The 21,528-nt window shown below is 36.0% G+C and overlaps 1 protein-coding gene across 1 annotated transcript; it reads right to left on the reverse strand.

Annotated features, from left to right (window-relative positions):
• Positions 1 to 8,371: 8,371 nt before the first annotated feature.
• Positions 8,372 to 15,232, reverse strand: LOC149565906 (replication protein A 70 kDa DNA-binding subunit A-like). The gene is made up of 6 exons (XM_089816403.1): positions 15,143 to 15,232; positions 14,878 to 15,054; positions 13,837 to 13,918; positions 9,771 to 9,939; positions 9,577 to 9,670; positions 8,372 to 9,451 (listed from the first exon to the last, which is right to left on the reverse strand). Exons 1-6 carry the CDS (start codon positions 15,230 to 15,232, stop codon positions 8,372 to 8,374), a joined length of 1,692 nt encoding a protein of 563 aa, XP_089672529.1.
• Between the last annotated feature and the right edge of the window lie 6,296 nt (positions 15,233 to 21,528).

The following is a 21,528-nucleotide window of genomic DNA, read 5'->3' on the forward strand; positions in this document are numbered from 1 at the left end:
CAGTTTGTGATTCAAAGAAATTGTAAACTAATTGGTTTTCGTGGTGGTATCTTGAACCTATTGAGATGTACCTTGACATTATTCATATATCTTTGGGATTAATAGTAAGCAATCTTTCAAAATTTAAATTCAAGTCATTTTATTGCATGTTCGGATCATGTCCCTGTTATTTACTAAATTCGACAATCTTCTTTACTGGTTATATGGGATACAATTTTTTGTTATTTTTGGGCCAGTTATAGGGTGGACACCAGTGTTGGTTCCATTAGCTATTGAAAGTGGAGTTTGCATAATTTGAGGAGATCAAATGTAAATTTGGAAGCTTTCTAAATATGTGTTCTTGCAAGTGCACTGGTAAATGGGCTAGATGAGAGTAGTAATTTTTGTGTTGTCTTCTTCAAAGGTGAACTATTGAAATGTCTATGTCATCCATGTTGTTAACCTAACTATTGTTTGAAGAATCAACTGAGAATATCAATCAAGAACTAATTAGGGACATAAGTTGGAAAAATATTTTGTGCTGTATACTAATGTAATTGACTACAAATGAAGACCTTTCTCTAGTTGTATGTGCCGAGCCAACTAGGAAAAACCTGAGCTCAGGTAGACTGATCGATGCAAAGGTCTTGTAACTCCAGAGTGCCTCTGTGTGTGCTTTGGGTGGTCCTATATTTTAAGGCCAGCATACGAAGATCTCTAGTTTGGACTTATACAATTCATATGCATATATATAAGTTGAAGAGAAAAGGCTAGTTCTTAGAATCTGTCCAGATTTAGACAAATAATAGTACTATAAAGCATAGATAAATTTTAAATAAAAGGGTACATGTAATTAAAGGGAACTACAATAATGTATACAAAACATCTCTGTTCATTTTTCTCATTCAGGGGCATACAACTATACATTTAATACAACATGGTTGGTAAGACAATATATACAATCATCTATAGTTCTTTTGCTATGTCAAACATTGTGGGCATCCATGTAATTGCTTGATTGTCAAATGATGGCCACTGGAAAACAAATAATTTGTAACATATTAGTGATTACGAGAGTAATTTAAAAGTAACGGAATCATTAAATTGAACTGAAAACAAATTTCTGAGAAGCATATTGATACATAGTAATGGACTCTACTCAATGGATCTAGCATATTTATTAAAGAGCAAGGGTTGTTGACACTGTTGTGCATTAATGGACCTTTCATACCATTGCGCAACTAAATTTTAGGAAAGAGACATGCTTTGAAGTCGAGCTTCCTCATTTATTCGCAGCATTGTGTATGGATGGTTTTGCATTCTGACAAGTCTTTGAAAGCTGAATACTGGGTGGAGACAAATGCTATCTAAATTCTTAACTCTAGATAGTGCTGTGAATGTTAACCCTTGCCTTTCTATCCTGCCAATGTCGATCGCAGCTTTATGTAGGGTTAGCCCTTGAGACTTGTGTATTGTCATTGCCCATGCCATTCTAATTGGTAGTTTCCTTCGGCTACTCAGAGAGACGGGTGTTATTGGTACCAATGTGGGGTCTGCAACATTTCACGGTGGCTCAACATATTTCTCCATTCTTGTGACTACATACAATGGTAGATCAGGTGGCCTCACTTTAGTACTATAAACAATGTCTATTACCTCACCCAGTGCTTCATTTACAAGGCCTTCTTGGGTCCATATATTCGTTGTTAACATGATCCACTACTCTATACAAAGTAACACTTCTATCTCTAGTTGTTCGTCCTCTGCAATACTATTAATTGTACACCTTGTTTTTGTTACCAAGCTCAACGCTACTGGGAGGTTTAACTGTTGTAGCATTTTTTTGTTGTGGTATTTCACCAGATCATTAGTAGCAAATAGGTGTGTCGCACTTTCAAATTCCTTTCAGATAGTGGAATTTTCATGTGGCCACGTGTCATTAGGAGCTCCCAATTTGTTTGTGTTGGACTTGCATTCCGTATATTTTCTAGTGTCTTATGAAATTGCATTTGCTGATCTAAATCTCCTTGTCGGTGGTACAACATTTCTAATGTGACAACCGTTGTAAACTTTTCCCATAATAATCATGCTCCTGCACGTGCACTATAAAAAGGCCTGTCCATTACAGGTGGTAATTGTGCAAGGTCTCCAACTAAGACTATGGAGATACCACCAAAACATAGGTTACTCTTGTATGGAAATGCCTGACGCAACCTGCTATCAATCTTTAGTAACAATTTTGGCCCTATAAAACTCATCTCATCAATGAGGATGTATCTTATGGTCTTCAACTCTTCTTGAAAGGCTATCAATGCTTGGCCTTGCAATGGTTGCATCTCCTTGATAGGAATACACAATGCAGAGTGTATTGTTGATGCATGTATGTTGAATACAAAAACTCTTATTGGAGCAAGTATTAGCAGCTGGGTTGTTTCTTGTTGCATACTCCCATTCAGTGTAAATCTTATACAATTAATTAAGTATGATTTTCCTGTACCCGCAGTGCCTCTTATGATCATGTGTAATGGTATGATAGGGGTACATTTATTTGGTTAACAATTATGTCCAGAGCTTGTTTCTACTGAATAGATAATGCATGTGCATGGTTGTTACCAAAGAATAGCATGTTCAAGGTCGATGAGGCCCTTTTTGCAATCTCTATAAACTTTGTTGCTATCTGGTGAAGGTGGGAAGCTACTAGGTTCTGTTCCCATCGGTTATTGTTATCAAAATCATGCCTGCCAAGCATGTCAATGTCATTTTAGTGATTATTTGATGTTGGCCCCAACCGCAATAGCATTTTCCATTCATTGATCTCAAGAGTGCTATTGCTGGTAGTATTGTTCTCTTCCTCACCATCTCCGTACACATTTTTCATTGCCTCTGAAGCAAGATGTTGGATATGGCAAACAGTGTAGTTCATTGCATTCATTTCTCGCCAATTCCTTTCAATCTCATGCTTTGTGAGGCCCACTTCGTGCTCAATGCAACGAAAATGTTTGTATAGGAACAATTCCCTCCAAAAAAATATTTCAAATTGGTCCAACTCTTCTTTTGGAATGCTGTAAAATTTGGGGTGTATACAAACAATGGCTTCAACTGGTCTTTTTCTCCATTGGCTTTGTTTACGTTTTGCAGAGTAGGTAAATAACCTTGTAGAATCAAATAGTGTCAATGTCTCTAACTCGGGAGACTATTTCATGTAGCTTTGTATGTAGTTATTCTCCACTATTGTGGTAGTTGCCATTCTTGTTATTCATTGGAGTACCTTGCTACCCACATTTAGCAAGGCAAAAGGGCGACTACATTCTACAAGCGGCAACTTTTGTAGCATGTGGCATGTTTCCTGTGCCCCCACATCGCGCTCTGCAATTATCACCACCATGAATTTTCTATATGTTGTTAGTGTCGGAGTATTTGAATCTTGGCCTACACACATCCTTGATAGCATATTTGTGCATGTCTCTGACATCCTCTCTGCTTTTGTAGCATACTTGGCTATGTATTTAAGGACTAATTCTCTTGAAAAAATTGGTTGGCAATCTATGTTAACCCTCTAGACTTGAAGCATTTGTTTGTTATGGATGTTTAATCTATCATCATTTCTTGTAGGTTCATACTTCTTATTTCCTGCACTATCACATGTTAGTGTTGATGTAGGTTGCTCGTTCCAAGGAGCCTTGTAACGACATTCCATCCTTTTTCCTTTCTTACAAAGGCATGTTCCCTCAGTGCACCTTGTATGCCTTTGGACATGATTAATAAGCTCTTCATAGTCCTCGGAAGGGTCCATAGAAAATATTTCTACCGTGTCCAACAAACATGGATCATCATGTGGCGATTGGAATATTGTATTATTTCTTTGATTTGCCTCACGGGGATTCCATGTCATTACAAATTGATCAAAGAATTCTTTTGCCTTGTCTAGCTCTATGTTGTTATCCCAATTGAGCTTATTCACATCTGGTGCATTAGGAAGCCAAATAAACCTGTGCACATGTCCTATACCTCTACTTTGCCATTCAGTTCTGTACTAGTAGTCCTTTGCACCTAGTAATTTATGGATAACCTCTTCTCGAAAGATCTAAAACTGCTAATGTAATTAAAGTGATGTAATGTGAGGGTTGTTGACAAAATTTTCTAACCATTGCTTATTAGATAATGAAGCTATTGGTCGTCCACTACTAAAGAGTTGTTAGAGATCTGGCCATTTTGTATCAGCTGCGCTTAATGTGAAGGATACAAAAGGTCGTCCCAACTAACGGATCATGTCTTTCAACTTTGAACGTCGTATATTCCAATATGGCCTATTTCCTCTAATCAAGCAGCCAAAGTGCATAAGCTCATTGGAAAGTTGTGTATCCAGTACATCTTGTAGATGTGCTTGGAGGTTTTCAATAGTAGTTGGTATATTTTCTTCTACATTCCTCTTTAGAAAAACAATTGCAATGCCTTGTGTACGGTGTCGTAACATAAGATTATAAATGAAGTATCAGAATCAAGGATGCCTCCCAAATCTATTATTATAAAACTGCAATAGGTGTACAACATACTCATGCAGTTCTACCTAGTCCAATTGTGCCTATACAAATTGGACAGCTCCAGTTGGAAAGAGCGTTGGAAATGCCATATCAAGCAAGGTTTTAGTGTTGTATTCATTTATCGAGCACACATCCACAGTAGGCCAACATATTGTACTATTTGTAGGATCATCAAGATGCAAGGTGTGACATATCATTTCAAGCTCACGACGTCGATTTGGCATTTTGTTGATGAATGATGAGGTGTGGGCTTTATTAGCTGTAGTTTGGTCTTCATCTATATCTATCTCATTCCCAAGAATGAGAAGGTCATCTTCAAATTCAATCATAGTTAACATTGTTGATACATCTATTCTCTGCTCCGACAAGGAAAGTAAACATGTTGCATCTAGAGTTACATCAGAGTAGTATGGATCATGTTTGATCTTGTACAGAAGTGCATCTCTGACATGGCTCCTACTCACATAGTAGTCATCACATTGTGTTTGACTTTGTTGTTTTTTGAGTATCAGCACATCCAACTCTATAATTCTACATGGCAAGGCATTTACTATACTTGTGATGTCCTGTGCAAAGCTAATGGTATGTCCATGATATTTATATTGTCCACCAAACACTTGTGTCACCTGTATGATCGGGCTGATTTTGGCAATCAACATTTCTTCAACCTGTGTTAATCTGCCCAAAACAGCAGGTTGCTCTCCTGGGTCCATGTTGTTCAATCCAGAAAACTGTGATATGCCCCATTGTTTAGAACACCTTTTGCAGGTAGGTTGCAAGGCAGATCTTTGTAGTGCCATACTTGAGTAAGATTCATTGCACATCATGCATCTCTATAAGATTTATAGTTCATCTATTCTTTTTCTGAACCTCCATGCTATAGATGTGCGATCTATATAGTCACTTTGCAGCAGTTGGACTGCTGGTAGGTCTTGTAAGGACGCATGTCTTTGAGGAGGGGTCGATGGTGAACCTGTATAGTTGTTCATGTTATCAATAGCCTACGCAACACCTTCATGTTCTTTGCAACATACACGATAGCACTACTTTCTTGTAGACTCTTTGAGGCGTTGCATCTGGATCTTTTCTGGGTGGTTTTGAATGGGGTCTGCTCTCTTTGCACATCTACGAGCTAGTATTGCATCTTTATGAACAACATAATATTGTCAATCTCTACTCCATCGATCTTCTGTAGTGAGCTCAATTTTTTGATTATATCATTTTTGTTCAGTGTTAGACATCTCTATATGTTTCCTGTTATAAATAGCAAGCCTGAATTATAGCCGCAACCCTAAATACAATACTAAACATCACAAAGAGTGTTGAACCAATAGATACTAAAATCCTTCGAGCTAAACCTAATGTTCAGTGAAATATTTTCACTTTGACATATCTTATGATCGTAAAATAAAAGACACAAGATTTCTAATTTTTCTGATACATCCAGGATTGAGTAGTATTCCCAAGATTAGGGCTTGACTAATCTAGAATTGTAGGCTAATTCAAGTATTTATGGATAATAAATAAATAATTTCCTATATTATACCTGAGCATATGGATTATTTACAGAGTGTAGGTACCTGAACTATATTGCAGCCTAATAAGCCCAATATGATTGATATAATTTAATCCGATAATGAATGTGATGAACATAAAATAATTGAAAATAAACAAACGTAAGTAAAGTATCTTTTTTCTACCAATATGCAAACTTGTGTCTTATGTGGGACACATTGTTAACATGAATATTGTTTATGAATCAGACAGAAACTGATACCAAGTCAACATCAAAAGAAGAGATAAAGATATTTTTATTGATGTGGATTGAGGAAAAAGATGAGGCATGTGAAATTGAAAGGTAAACAACAACTTTTCAAAAAGCACAACACTAATATCTTATAAATTGTCCGTATTAACTTGAAGGGTAAACTAAAATCGTTTAAAAAAATAAGTGAACATTGGAATATAAATTATACACTAAAATGAAAAGAAAGTGAAGATGTATATTGCATTTAGTACATAAGACATAGAAAGACAACTGAAGACATCAAAATGAAGTCTGTTGAGATACAACATAATAGCAACCGACAACTTTTACCTATGTTTGCAATTATAGTCTCTAAGTCCTATAACGTTTGCTCACCAAATTACAAGGAGGAAATAGAATAATTACAGAATCATGTCATGGGAATAACAATATTATGAATCTAATTATTGTATAAATTCGTCCGACTCTGGGTATAGAATGTCAAACCAATAAAGATGCTCAAATATGCGTCGTTGTAGGCTAGAGTTGCCTATAGCAGGATCGACTATTGGATAATATGCACGATCAGTTTGTGTCCGTGTTGGTATTTGCTCTATAGCAGTTATTCTGATTCGCTCATCAACTGGCAAGGATAGATAGACACCCTGGGGGGCCCATCTCTATATGATCTGTTGGTTCCATATTGTGTCTGAAGTGGATGCAAACTGCAATCTAAATATTTTACCATGGTAGTGCAAGCATTGTACACTGGTACCACTTAGGTTGGACAGTCGCAACATTTTTTCCAACCACATTAGTCCATTCCCAGCCAGCAAGAAAGCATTTTCTAGTTCAGATGTTATGGGTGTCAGTTGGAACCATATCTCACCCGGAGCACAATGTGTACTCGTTAGATCACAGGTATTGCACCTAATCATGTTTGATATTTCGGGATCCATAAACATATGGTCAAAATTCCGTTGTGATGGTGATTGGTATGTGATTAAACCTCTTTGAGTCAGCAGGCATTGTGCGGTCATGTGTGCACATATTTCTTCATCGTGAATTCTGTATGGATCCATGTGCTCGAAGAAGTCGTCTGTCACGATTGTCCTGCACCTTAGCATATCTGGGCAATAGATTAGAAGTTTAATACTCTGTGAGACTTCGTACATAGAAAATATGTTACGTTTACCATTAGTTTCATTGAGTAGTAAAGCGCAAGATAGTTTCCATGGTCAATCATTTATATAGGCCTGGTAGGAAATTGAGAGTACTATGTATCTAGAAGGTTGTACATAGCATTTATATTTTATGTCCCATTTCTTTCTCTAAATACCACAATACAAAATACTTGTTCTACTATTTTTTTTTAAAATATCAGTAAGGCAACAACATATAGTAATCTCCAAAGGCTGTCATTTAGACTACATCCATCGGTGAAATTACAATGACATATAATAAAGCATGGTAGCAAAATTACGGGCAACAAACCATGATGACTAAGGAGGAATTGAATTTATGAGTATAATCTTTAACTGAGACTTTCTTGTAAGCATTGAGATATAATAACCTCGAAAGATTATGCTTTAGTGTTTTTTCATCATGGCAATATTGCAGCCATATAAAACAAAACATAGAAACGGGAATTCAATTTATAATTGTAGTTCATAAGGTATGATTTTGTAAAGCTCTGAAGCAAATTGAACATTTTTAACAAGACATCATTTATTATGTACAATCACAGACATCGAACATGGAACAACCTGTATTTATCTACTGTACAATGGTGGACATACAAGATGGAGTGGCCTACGTCTCACTACTGTACAGTCGTGGATATACAAGATGCGATGTAGCATCTTGAGTTCCATACAGTTGGCGATATATGTTGTTGGACAGTGGACAGTTCACACCTCACTATGGATATTTGTACACATGTTTGTAATAGCTTTCAGAAGCCAAAATCTACAAGTTCAATATGATCAGCTATTACTTTAATTCGGTCTATGTTATTGTATGTTTCCTTTTTGCAAATTAGATTGAATAGATACTCTTTGTTCAAGGCTTGTCTTATGATGCGTCAGGAGAAGTATTCATCCTCTTATAAAGACTCAACAGAGCATAGTTCCTTCGCAGGGATGCCAAGAAACTGAGTGGAAACCTCATCAAATGCAATGGCCCACAGTTCATCAGTATGGTCTTGTACATTCATCTGTAGTAGATATCTATAGTTGTAGTCAGAGTGACTCAAATTGCACTTTGAACACAGCCACCTGGCATCTTCCTCTTCAGTAAGCTTCTTGTTACACAAACATTCCCCAATTTCAGTTGGGCAAGCTAGATGATATAGGTCATCTTGCTTGATAGTTAGTATAGTAGCCTTTACGGTGCAGTGAAGAGGTTCAGCAATGTTTTCCATGTTTTCTCGAATCTCCAAGATTGACATCCTTGCTATACACATTCCTAAAGTTGCAGTTGCTGCTTCCGAACCCGCTCCAATTTCATTGTACCAAGTTCGGATCTCTTGAGCCTCTTCAATGTCTGGGTCTATCATTAAATTGATGGCAGCTGATGTTGACACAAGCTTCCCATGATACTGACCAACACGTCCATTCTTTAGTGCAATCACAGTTTCTTGATGTTGCTCATATTGTCGATAGATTTGATTACCCTCTTTGCCTGCTAGCTGCCCCCAGAGAGTGAGATCTATAGTGGTACCAAACTTATCTAGGAGTCGTACAGCACGATGTTGCACCTCTGTATTGTCTCTTCTTCTTAATGTTGACGATGATCCCACGAACGTAACAACTCCAATTATGTCAACATTTGCATTATCACTCATATCTGCAATGTGAGTGATAGGAGTAAAATGAAACTGGTGAGCTGGGATGGTCTGGTCATCCTGACAAAGGCATACCTTTGAGTCCTTTGATAAGATGATCTCAAGTCCACTGTTCAACTTGTTATACATTTTATTGGCTGTCTTCACATCTCTACCTGAGATTGTATACGTTGCACCCTTTTCTATATTTGAGAAGTATAGGTCAACAACCTCATTGAAGCTTGTGACACGGGTTTCTGATCCCTCACTGTCTATTATATCAAAGCTAAACACTTGTCCAGGGCCTCTCTGGTTTGTGTATTGCCTCTTCTCCCCTTTACTTGTGACACGACCATCCACCTAGTCTGGTATGGATTTAAGTTCCTTATGGGTGTAGGTATATTTCTGCTTTGAGCTACTATTGTGGGAGGTGGTATACCAAAATGTATCCTTTGAGACCTTGTGGGGGCAACTGTGGTTCAAACCGTTAAGCCTTTGGCATCCTCTATCAGAGACCTTGGATGGACAATGAGTTCATGATTTGTTTCTAGAATCTCAATGTCCCCTATCACCACCCACCTATACAGTTAGCACATATCAGAATATCTGTATTGTAGGGTGTCATACTACAAAGTGTACAGAGAGCAACATTTTTATGAGCAGGTTCATTTGCACTTACTTAGTCGTAGTTGTGCGCGAGCTGTTGTACCTCTTCAGGCATAGTATTGTCCCAACTGACAGCTTATGCTCTGACACACTCATTGTACTTTGCTGGCAATGAAGCCCTTTGCTTGTGTTCACCATCTGATATATCCAACTAGAATCGCTTTGTCTCTTCCTGGCCAAGCCTAAAATCAAAGATTGCAACCACCTGCATGTCTGGGTTCAGGGGTACTTCTCCATTATGAATAAGTGCGATTGCATCCTTTGTTAGTAATGAATCCATGCGGCCAAAGATGTGACAATTCTTGCACACCCATTTTCCAAATGGGGTTTTAAGGCACGAATAGCTTCAATTAGTGACAAAAGGCCTTACCTGACAAACCCTACATTAGAAGAATAAACACCCTGGTTCAGGAACTAAAGGTCTCACTATACAACTTTAACATTAAAAGCTGCAGTTGCATCATTATGTGGATCACATATCGAGCCTGCACTATATATATATCTACAATCATGTTTGCATATATTAGTATGCTGTAACTAACAGTATTTGTGAGCAGTTCACATATCAAGCCTGGACTATATATATCTACAATCATGTTTGCAAATATTTGTACCCCGTAACTAATAGTATTTGTGAGCAGTTCACTTGGAAGCGATGATCATACGTGTGAATCTCTGCCCCCATCTTAATCTTTTACACACATCTATTCAGGCCTTCCCTAGCCTACAGAGCCCTCTCTTAGAGAGAGGATTTCAATTTAGCAATTTTCACAGAAAAATGACAAGTGGTGATGGTAGAAAGAAAGATACTACTATTTCTCTTCTGAAATGTTAACTTTATGGAGTGGACTCCACTAGAAAACTTGATATTCTTCTCTACAGACTGCAGCAAATGGCAAGCAAAAGGTGCCAGAATATTAGTTTGGGAGAGTACAGGCAGATGATCTTCTAGGTAGTGGTGGCTCTATTTTGTTCTAAAAGACGGGAAGATGGAAGTCTGGATGCATCAACAGAGTGGTTCTGGCTGGTGTATTTTCCAACCATTGGTATATACTATATACATTGTGTTAGAAACAATCAAAACAAAAATCACACTTACGATGAAGCAGTCAATTTCTGTTATAACCGCACTATACGTGTGCAACCATATTTCCTTTAACTTTGGTAACAGATATGGATGCTGTCTTCTAGAATAGGTCATACAGCTTTATCTCCTTATCCTCTAGAAACATCTTTTATTAATGCCCTCATCTCATAGGCTCTCTATATATAAAGGCCATTGCATAGGTTGTAAGCAATCAGTTTGATGAATAAAATTTGCTTCTCTCTTAAGTGTTTATTTCTGTTTTTTCCATTGCCAAGTATTTGTGCTTATTTCAGATCTTAGTAAATCTTAGATCTCTTATTTTTATAATGGTATCAGAGCCAGGTTTAGCCAAGTTCAGCTGGAGATTTATTTAGAAATTCAGCTAGAAATATTGCTAGAGGGTTTTGCTACAGTCAAATAGTTTGCTGAAAATGGTTTGTTTGCAGGGCTGATTTTTTTTTGGAGTGATATTTGGTTGCAGGGCTGTTGTGCTGCTGGAGTATTGCTAGATTTGTTTGAACTTGATCTTTTTGCTAACATGGGTTCTTCAAATGAAGTTTTGCCTATCTTTGATGGAAGTGGTTTTGCAGATTGGAAGATTACAGTTAGATTAATGAAATAATTTTGTTATCTGCTGTCACCATGTTTCTTTATAGTTTTAATTTTCAATACATTGTTGTTTTAAATGGTTACAAAATTGCTCATGCTCTAAAAGCCCTTGTAACTATACTTATTACGATCTTATGTTTCTATGACCCTCATACTCTAATGGGCCTTGTTTTAAGTTCTCTATCTTGCTATAGCGGTTGTAGGCTGCTCACCAGTCTTTTTTTGTGTGTTTTCATTGATCATAAAAAGCTGGAAGCATATATGAATTTATCAAAGTAATTTATGTCACAACCTACGAGACTTTATATACCCGTTTAGAGCCTTTCTGTTTTGTTGCTCAGTTAGCTTTTCTGTTTTGCTGCTCAGTTTTCTTATGAATTCTCTGGATGTGTTGTTTGATTGCTCTGATAGCTCTATTAATTTGCCTAATTAGTTATCTAAAGGTATTTAAACAACTACATAGTTTATCAGTATCTCTAATTGCAAAGGTGAAATTAGTCTCTTATCTAAATCTCCAATGATTTCTAATGTTGTGTACCCAAATGGGCATTGAATGTAGACGAAAAGTGATTATAACTTTTCCCATTGACAAAATCCAATAAGGATCAGTTGGTCTTTGACATTTCTTAATTCCCAAAGTAGTCTAATCATTGTAATGTACATTAGCTTGTAAATGCCGCCTCCTTGTCCACATTATATTTGTTGTAAGAGTAAACGAGATAGAACTCTCCATCTCAACAGGCTGGTTTCAAAACCTGACATTTGTCCTCTGTTCGACTGATGTAGCTATCTTAGTTTTGTAGTCATGCAGCTTCATTTGGAATTAGAATTTGTTAGAGGCTTTTTGGACTACATAACTGTCTGTTAGAGTAGTTTTTTCCACTATGGAGAACTGCCAAGAAATCCTTTAGAAATGATCATGTTTCTTGTCCAATTTGACGTTCTTTAAACAGCATAGAATTTGCACGCTATAGCAGACTTGTTTTATTATAGAGTTTGATGCAAAATTCACCATCTTTATTTTTATTCAATATTTAGGTTTTGAATTCTGGAGAGAAAGAGTGAAGTTGATCTTTTTTAACACGCAAGAAAGAAAGGAAGGGATTTTTTTATTTAGCTCTGAGAAATAATCTAATGTCGGATTCATACATTTATGGTGCCCTAATTAATCCCGACAGTTGTTTTATGTCGGAGTTACTTGAATTCTAATCTGGAAGAGGTGAAGGTTTTCACTTTGAATACTTTATGTGAATGTTTATATTGATAAAAATCTCATCTTTTCTAAAAAGTTTGGACAATGTAGGTTTAATCCCCCAATTTAGCGATGGATTTGGTTGTAATCTAAAGAATCTCCTTTTGAAATGTTTTTCAATTGTAATAAATAACACACCAGACAGAACTGTGAGTGTTTTTAAATTACTATATTAAGAATGGATTTTGGAAGATATTCTATTGGTGATTCCACGAGCTATAGTGCTAACAACAAATGAATAACGTTCAGCGAACTGGCAGGAAGAGATGGATGTAGCTCATGAATATAAATGATGCTATTTCGACGAGGTTGATTGTAGGGAATTTGTAGCTTTAGGTGAAGCTATATCTCATAACTATGAAGCCTGTTGGTATAAGGAACTCGATTTTAGATAAAGAGACTAGGCCACAGAATGTTTTATAAAGAATGTGACAATGTCTTTCTACTGTAGCTTTCACAGTGGAAGATTTAAGGTTAACCAATAATAAGCTCATATTTAACTTATCCTGTACAAATCTGGTGATGGTTAGAGTCTAGGAGAGTACATTTCTTTCAGGCATTCTATCAAAATGTTCATGAATACAAATATAGAAACATTCAACCATGAAAACTTATAGTCAACATACATGTAGCGATCCAGTTTATCTAATACTCTTGATTCCATAAGAGTGGTAATCTCAAGGTCATTCCCAGTGGAAATTATTTCTACTTAGAATAGGTAGAGTTTACAAGAGAAGCTCTGAAAATTCAATCTGATTCAATAGATTATGGACTTGATTTGGAGTTTCAGTTGAACAAGCACTGTCAAAACCAGTTGCACTAAAATTTTTTAACACTTGCTTGAGAGTGCAAAATAAGTTGGGATTTCGTAGCATCAGAGAATGCAAATTATCTGATTTTTTTACAGAATGGACAAAGGACTGAAATGGATTTATCTCAAATCTACCGAGAAACTATTCAAACGAACCAAGCTCAAAAATATTTATTCACGAATACAAGATGGTGACAGTAAAAAATACACACAATTGAATCTAGAAAAATAACTAATTTTAATTCTTGTAATGGTCATCAATGCAAAGATAGACATGAAAGAAATCAGAATATAACAAAACAGCAAGGAGTCATCATTACCTGGAGGAATAACCGGTTGTCTTGTATTTGGATGTGGCTTGTGAACACCTGTCCTTGTATTGTCTTTGTATCTTCTAGAAAGCTACAAAATGGAAATGCATGGAATTAGTCAAAGGGACAGAGCAATCAAGCGTCTTCACCATATCACTACGAGATATTACCAGACAAAGTAAACATCCATGCATGTTCACTTACCAAAGAAAAACTATAACTCTCCCACAAATCTTTATCGATCAACAAAACATAATAATGTAAAGAAGAGTTATACTAACACTATACCAACATCCTATGTACTTACAGTTGATTATATTTCATATTATTGATTACATTTCTTCATAATCTATGGACACAGTTATTAAGAAGAAAAGCCCAACGTATGGAAACACAATAAACAGAGAAGACCTGGGAGGAGGAAAACATCAATCACAGGTTATAGATATTACTGATTAATGTTTGAAGACTCTAAGTTGGATGGTGATTAATGGTATCTACAAACATGCCTGCCATTACCTATATCTTAATGTTTAACATTAAATGTCTTAACCCAGCTGTGTGATTAGGAAATTTGTGAATGTCATTGCTGGAAGTAAAATGGTATGATAGTTTTGAGAACAACCGTAGTCCCAAACAAGATTCTAATGGCAACCTTGGGCTGTAGATTTTCCTTAAAGAACTTCGACAGGTGTAATGGAAATAAATTGGTAGTTCAGGAATCAAGATGAAGCCAATGTAAGGAATTAGGATTAGTTTCTGAGTCGATTAAAATTTCTTAATTAGTAACCCTTTTTTTGGGGTAGACCTTTGCTTGAGAATGATTTCAAATATTGCTTTGACAAGAAAGACAAGAGTAGAGAGATTGAACAAATCAATCTAAAAATCATTATAAAGTACGGTTCTTTACTTAAGACGAAAACTGGGAACCTCTACAGCTGTCTAGTACTGATGTTGAATTTTGAAATATTTGTTTAGCTAGGCATGCTGGATCAAAAAATGAATATTTCATTTCTGGAGAACAATCAGAATATGCAACAGTTGAATGACCTGCAAACCAGCCAACCTATCCATGGTGCCATTCATACACGAACTTCCCATTGGGCAGCATCCACAGTCAACTCCCTCTAAATGGAATGCTACTTGAGATTTGACATTTCTTTCTGTAAAAACATGAAATTGACATGGCTCAAAGTGCACAGCTGTGCAAACTGCTAATATGCTGTCCTATGCACCTGATTTATACGAATCGCAGTTGAACTAAGAAAATAATGACATGGCATTAAGGTTATGGGCAGCAGAGTAATCATTTCACGAATCTTGCTGATCGTTGATTCAGGGGAACAAAAAGATGGTGGCAAAGTTTGGTTTCACATTGTCCCCTGCTGTAGCGAGAAATTCCCATTTTAACCAAAGGAGGAATTTAGTGACAAGGAGCTGCCACTAGAGGGAATGGAATATGGCCACCATTAAGAAAATGGACTGATGTGTGGAAGCTCTTGGTATTTTAATCTTTAAAGATAAATAATGTTAAATTGTCCCATCTATGAGCATAATTATGTACAGATGAAAGCTAGTTGCACAATACACATACTCAACAAACCATTAGTATTATAGTAAGTATTCATAATCTGTTAAGGGTGCCTTAAAATAACAAGAGAGCAGCATTGAGGCCGTCTTAGGTAGTTGTCCGGTTGAGTGAGTTTGCTACAAAATTTTCAGAAATCACAAGACAATAACATAAAGAAGTAATTTGTAGCAAAATCCTCCGGTTGCTCATTCAACTTTCTATTCAGCTATAGCATTATTAAGAATTTGTATCCAACACAAAATTACTCTTCCTAAAATCTCTCCAGAAGGTGATCAAAACTTTCAGCAACGTGGAAATTCTCTTCCTAAAACAGCGCTCTCATGGAGAAGAGCTGCTATTTTCCTCTACGGTACTACTAGGAAAATCCATGAGCGTTTTGTATTGAGACGATTTGTTTGCAACTTTTTAGGGATAATGTATAAAGATTACAACTAAACAATTGCATCAAAAGTCCTATGAAAGCTGCCACTCAACAATAATGTTTACTTAAACTGTCTCTGTGGGTACTGCAAGAATCCAGCCACTCTGTTCAAAAGCTTGCTCATGTTTCCCCTGGAAAAAATTTCTCTGAATGATAAGCTAAAAGACAATTTTCCAAGCTTGGGACCACATCCTAAGCAATTCATTGTTTTGAATTTGAAGGGGAAATTCTATTTTGTTTTGATTTTAGTGACACGACATTTGTAGGACCCTGCAATAAAATATTGGCAAAAGCATCTGGATATGTCATTTGCAAAAGACAGCTAAAAGATTTATTTGTAAGTATAGATCTTTCATGCCTTATTGTTTTAACTTTAAGCAACTGTTCACTATGGACCTAACTAGGTTGACCGACATTCAAATCTGCAAACCAGATATAATGGGGTTTGCCCTGAAACCTTCTTCCCCAGAGTGTCTTCCGATGCCAATCCCACGATCTGTTATTCCTGTGCTTGATAATAATTCTGATTGTCCATCAGAGGCAGAGGAAGGAGGTTCATATTCAGAAGGTACTTTTCCAGTTATGGAGGATTTGAATCCTTAATTTGATTGTGATTCTGTGGTGGCGCCTCCATGAAGGTGTGGGATTTCTTAGACTGTGAGCAGCAAATCCAAACTAGACTATGGTGCGACTAAGAAGATGAAAGGGAGGAAGTCAGAGGCTGAAAAACCTCGAATCGGAGTCGAGAAAGATGTTGAGGAGGGATCCCAGTCGACTATGGATGCTCTCCCTCATCAGAACACTAGAGTTTAGTTTCATTTTGGCGTTGTGATTTTAGCTGTTAGCTTCCTGAATACTCAGGTCGATCCAGCGGCATGTAAACGCTCATCCACCCCCGAATTATTGAAAATTAAATGAACAAAATAAAAAGAAATTGCCCAATTGATCTTAACTTGAGGGCACAAGCAGATGAAGACATCAATATCAACTAGCTTATATATACCTCTATATATATTGCGCGGAAACTAATTGTTCTCGAGGCACTTATTTTCATTTAATCCCAAGATTATTTTAATCATAGTTGAGATTTATGAAAATGAAAATAGGCGCATCGAAAACGATTACTCTCGGCGTAATAAATACAGAGTAATATATATAGAAGTATATATAAGCGAGTGGCAATCGCGGCGCAATAAGAAAAGTAATTTAAAAAAATTTTCTATTTTTTTAAGGTTAGTGCTGAATTATTTATTTCCTTTTAAATACAATTGTATAAACTTACTATAAAAATGTAATAGTGTAAACTTACTATTATTCATGAATATTTTATTTTTTAATTCTATATATGGTATTTATTTGCATCACTTTAATTCAGTTTTATTTTAAGCATATTGTTACGTAAAATGTTATATTGAAGAGTAGAGTTATAATTAGGGTTAGGGTTAGTGTTAGGGTTGGGGCTATTGTTAGGGTTTGAGTTATGGATAGGGTTAGAGTTATGGTTAGGAATAGAATTACAATTAGAGTTAGGATTAGCATTAGGGTTAGGGCTAGGGTTATTTTTAGGATTACGAATCTTGTTAGGGTTATAATTAGGGTTAGGTTTAGAATTAGAGTTAGAGTTAATGTTAGGATTAGGGTTAGAATTAGGGTTACAAATATAGTTAAGGTTAGAATTAGAGTTACGGTTAGGGTTAAGGTAAGGGCGAGGGTAACAATAAGGGTTTAGGTTACAAATATAGTTAGGGTTAGGATTAGAATTAGAGTTAGGGTTTGAGTTAGAGGTAGAGTTAGAATCGGAACTCGAATAAGGGCTAGAGTTAGAGTTGAAATTAGGGTTATAATTAGGGTTAAAATTAGGATTAGAGTTAGGGTTAAAATTAGATTTATGGTTAGAATTAGAGAAAGGGGTAGAGAAAGGGTTAGTTTTAGGGTGATGGTTAAGGTTAGGTTTATATTTAGAGTTAGGGTTGTATATAGAGTTACATCATGGTTAAGGTTAGGGTAAGGGTTTGAGTTGGGGTTAAGATTAGGGTTAGGGTTAGGTCTATGGTTTTCATCTAGATTAAAGTAAGGGTTAAGGTTAGAGTTAGAGTTTTGAGTCAGGGTTAAGGTTAGAGTTAGGGTTAGGTTATGGTTTTAGTGAAGGTTAAACTAAGGATTAGGGTTAGGATTAGAGTCTAATTATGGTAGAGTTAGATTTACAGTTAGGGTTATATTTAGGGTTAGAGTTAGGGGTAGGATAATGGTTAAAAAAAAGTAATTTTCTTTTTGGCATATTGTAATGTAAAGTGTTATAGTCAAACATAGATATATGGTTAGGGACAAAGTTACCATTATAGTTAATGTTAACCTTAGGGATAGAATAAGGGTTAGGGTTAGCATTAGGGTTAGGGCTGGAGTTAGGGTTAGGGTTTGAGTTATGGTTAAGGTTAGGGTTAGAGTTACGGTTATGGTTATTGTTAAGAGTTATGGTTAAGGTTTGGGTTAGAGTTATGTTTATGGTTAAGGTTAGGGTTAGAGATATGGTTATGATTAAGGTTCGGATTAGAGTTATGTTTATGGTTAAGTTTAGGGTTAGAGTTATGGTCATAGTTAATGTTAGGGTTAGAGTTATGGTTATGGTTAGGGTTAGTGTTATAGTAAGGCTAGGTTTAGGGTTTGAGTCAGGGTTAAAGTTAGAGTCAAGGTTAGGGTTTGAGTCAGGATTAAAGTAAGGGTTAGGGTTAGAGTCCATTTATGGTAGAGTTAGATTTAGGGTTAGAGTTATGCTCATGGTTAAGGTTAGGGTTAGGGTTAGGGTTATTATAGGGCTCGAGTTAGGGTTATTGTAGGGATAGGGTTAGGTTTGAGTCAGGGTTAAGGTTAGATTTAGGATTAGGGTTAAGGTTTTAGTTAGGATTAAAGTTAAGATTAGGGTTAGGGTTAGAGTCTAATTATGGTAGAGTTAGATTTAGGGTTAGAGTTAGGGATAGAGTTATGTTTATGGTTAATCTTAGGGTTAGAGTTATGCTCATGGTTAAGGTTAGGGTTAGACTTATGGTTATGGTTAGGGTTAGGGTTATAGTAGGGCTAGGGTTAGGGTTAGGGTTAGGGCTAGGGCTTGAGTAAGGGTTAAGGTTCTAGAGTTATGGTCAGGGAAAATTTTTGAGCCAAGATTAAAGTTAGGGTTAGGGTTATGGTTAGAGTCCAATTATGGTAGAGTTAGATTTAGGGTTAGAGTTAGGGAAAAATTAATGTTTATGGTTAAGGTTAGTATTAAGGTGAGGGTTAGGGTTAGAGTTAGAGTTAATGTTAGGGTTAAGGTTAGAATTAAGGTTAGGGTTAGTGTTAAGGTTAGGGTTAGGATTAGAGTTAGAGTTAGGGTTAGCATTAGGATGAAAATTAGGGTAAGGGATAGGGTTTGAATTAGAGTTAGGGTTCTTGTTAGGGTTAGGTTTACAATTAGAGCTATAGTTAGGGTCAAGGTTAGAGTTACAGTCATGGTTAGAGTTAGAGTTAGGGTTAGGTTTAAAATTACAGTTAGAGTTGGGATTAGGGTTAGTGTTAGAATTAGGGTTAGAAATATAGTTAAGATTGGAGATAGAGTTAGGGTTAGGGTAAGGGTTAGAATTAGGGTTACAAATATAGTTAGGGTTAGTGTTAGGGTTACAAATCATTAACTTTAATAAAATATAAATTGTATTGATATGGTGGCATTCTCATCCAGATTAATGATAAAATTATGCTTTGAAACATGAAAATATAAATACTTAGAAACATGCAAATGTAAAACTATTGTGAAACATTCAAATCTAAAACATGCAAACCAAAACTATTTTGAAATATACAAATCTAAAACTAATATGAAACATGCAAATATAAAACTAATTTGAAACATACACTTTTAAAATATGTAAATGAAAAGTATTATAAAATATATCAATCAAATAGATTTTGAATACAAATCTAAATCTAAATCTAAATCAAACATGCAAGACTAAACTATTAAATGCAAGCCTAAATAGTTATGAATAGAATCCTAAATTTAAATGAAATTAATTAAAATTGAAATTTAAATCAAAGTAGAATATTATAACTAATTTTGAATTTCAATTTACATCTACATCTAAATGAAAATGAAAATAAAAAATAGAAATCTCACCTGCAAAAATGTTACTCCAAAACTTCAATCTACTCCTATTCAAAAACTCCAATCTAATCCTCCAATAACCTCCACCTCTTCCTTCTTGCAAAAACATAAAATGAAAATGAAATGAGGAGCCTTGGTTTTATAACTTCTGAGAGGCTCCTCATATCCCCCCACAGACATCTCTTCACATTCCACGAATTTGTTTCAAATTCTCCCACTCTCCACAAAAAATAAGCATGAATGTGCATGCAAAATTATATTTAACAAAAAAAAACATATTGAAACTATTTCGCCCCTATTTTTTTGAGCCTATTTTTTCGGACCCTATTTTTTGGTTCCTATTTTTTCAAGCCCTACTTTTTCGGGCCCTATTATTTTGGGCCTATTAGTTCGGCCTCCATTTGGCTTCCTATTATTTCGGCCAGCTATTATTTTGAGAATTCTTTTTTAATATTTAATTTGAAAGTTTGTAACCGCTTCCAATTTTTTTTATTGACGAAATTTTTTTTTTTGACATTTTCTCATACTGAATATTTGTGCTGTGATTGTATAAAATGCCTCTCAACGTAATTATAAACATTAAAACTTTATAAATCTAAAGATATACATATTGATATGGGTGCACTCTAATAACACACTGAACAAATAGTCACAACGATTAATTATAAATGCGGAGTCCATCATACAACATAGCAATCCCGTTCACCTTAGAGCATACAAAAGAGTGAATGAAGAGAAAATAAAATTAACAGCAAAGTCAAATCATAAAATTAACCAAAACAAACCCTGTTCGGAAGCATATACAGCAAGAGCGAAACGACAAACAAGGAAGAATGCAAAATAAAAATGAGCGCAAAATACCTCGTTACCGAAAAATCATCAAACGCAAAATGTGGTAGGAAGCAAGAAAAAGCCCTACAAATATGCAGAATAAGGCAGTTGGTCGATGCACATACCAAACGCCAGTCTGCCACGAATCGGAAGACCATAGCAGGTCGCGGATCAACTCTATCGGCAGCCGGCCACGTGAGCAGGAGGCCATAGCAGGTCCGTGGCGAACACTGCACGGAGGGAGCAAGAAGCTGTGACAAATACGTCGCGCCATCCATATCCCCAATCGAGCACTGTTCCGAAGCCGAGCATGCCTGACCGGCACCTGAGAAAGGGATTCCGATTTGGACGGGACAATTCCCGGTCGAGAATCCCGTAGTAAATAGCCTAATCGGCTAATTACCTATTTTTCTTACCTTGAATGCATGGAGAATTGTGATATTTAAACATTGAAATGTTCCGTGTCTCTTGCTCACCCATAATGGTAACATTTGTCTTAATTTTATGTTTTCCACGTTCTTTCCAGTTTTATCTAGGTTCAAATAATTACTATATCCTTAAAGGAATTTAGAAATAATTATATTAGATAGCTACTAATATCTTTCCTCTACTTTTTGTAGTCTATGTTTTTAATCAGAGAATTGCATTTGAAAACAGAGTAATATTCGTCGAAATTAAAAATTAGATAAGGGGAAAATGGAAATGCATTTCTAAGTCATATATTGT

The sequence above is a fragment of the Cupressus sempervirens genome, chromosome 3 (genome assembly GCF_028749045.1).
Source record: "Cupressus sempervirens isolate cs-2001-9-10 chromosome 3, ASM2874904v1, whole genome shotgun sequence".
Classification (NCBI taxonomy): Eukaryota; Viridiplantae; Streptophyta; class Pinopsida; order Cupressales; family Cupressaceae; genus Cupressus; species Cupressus sempervirens.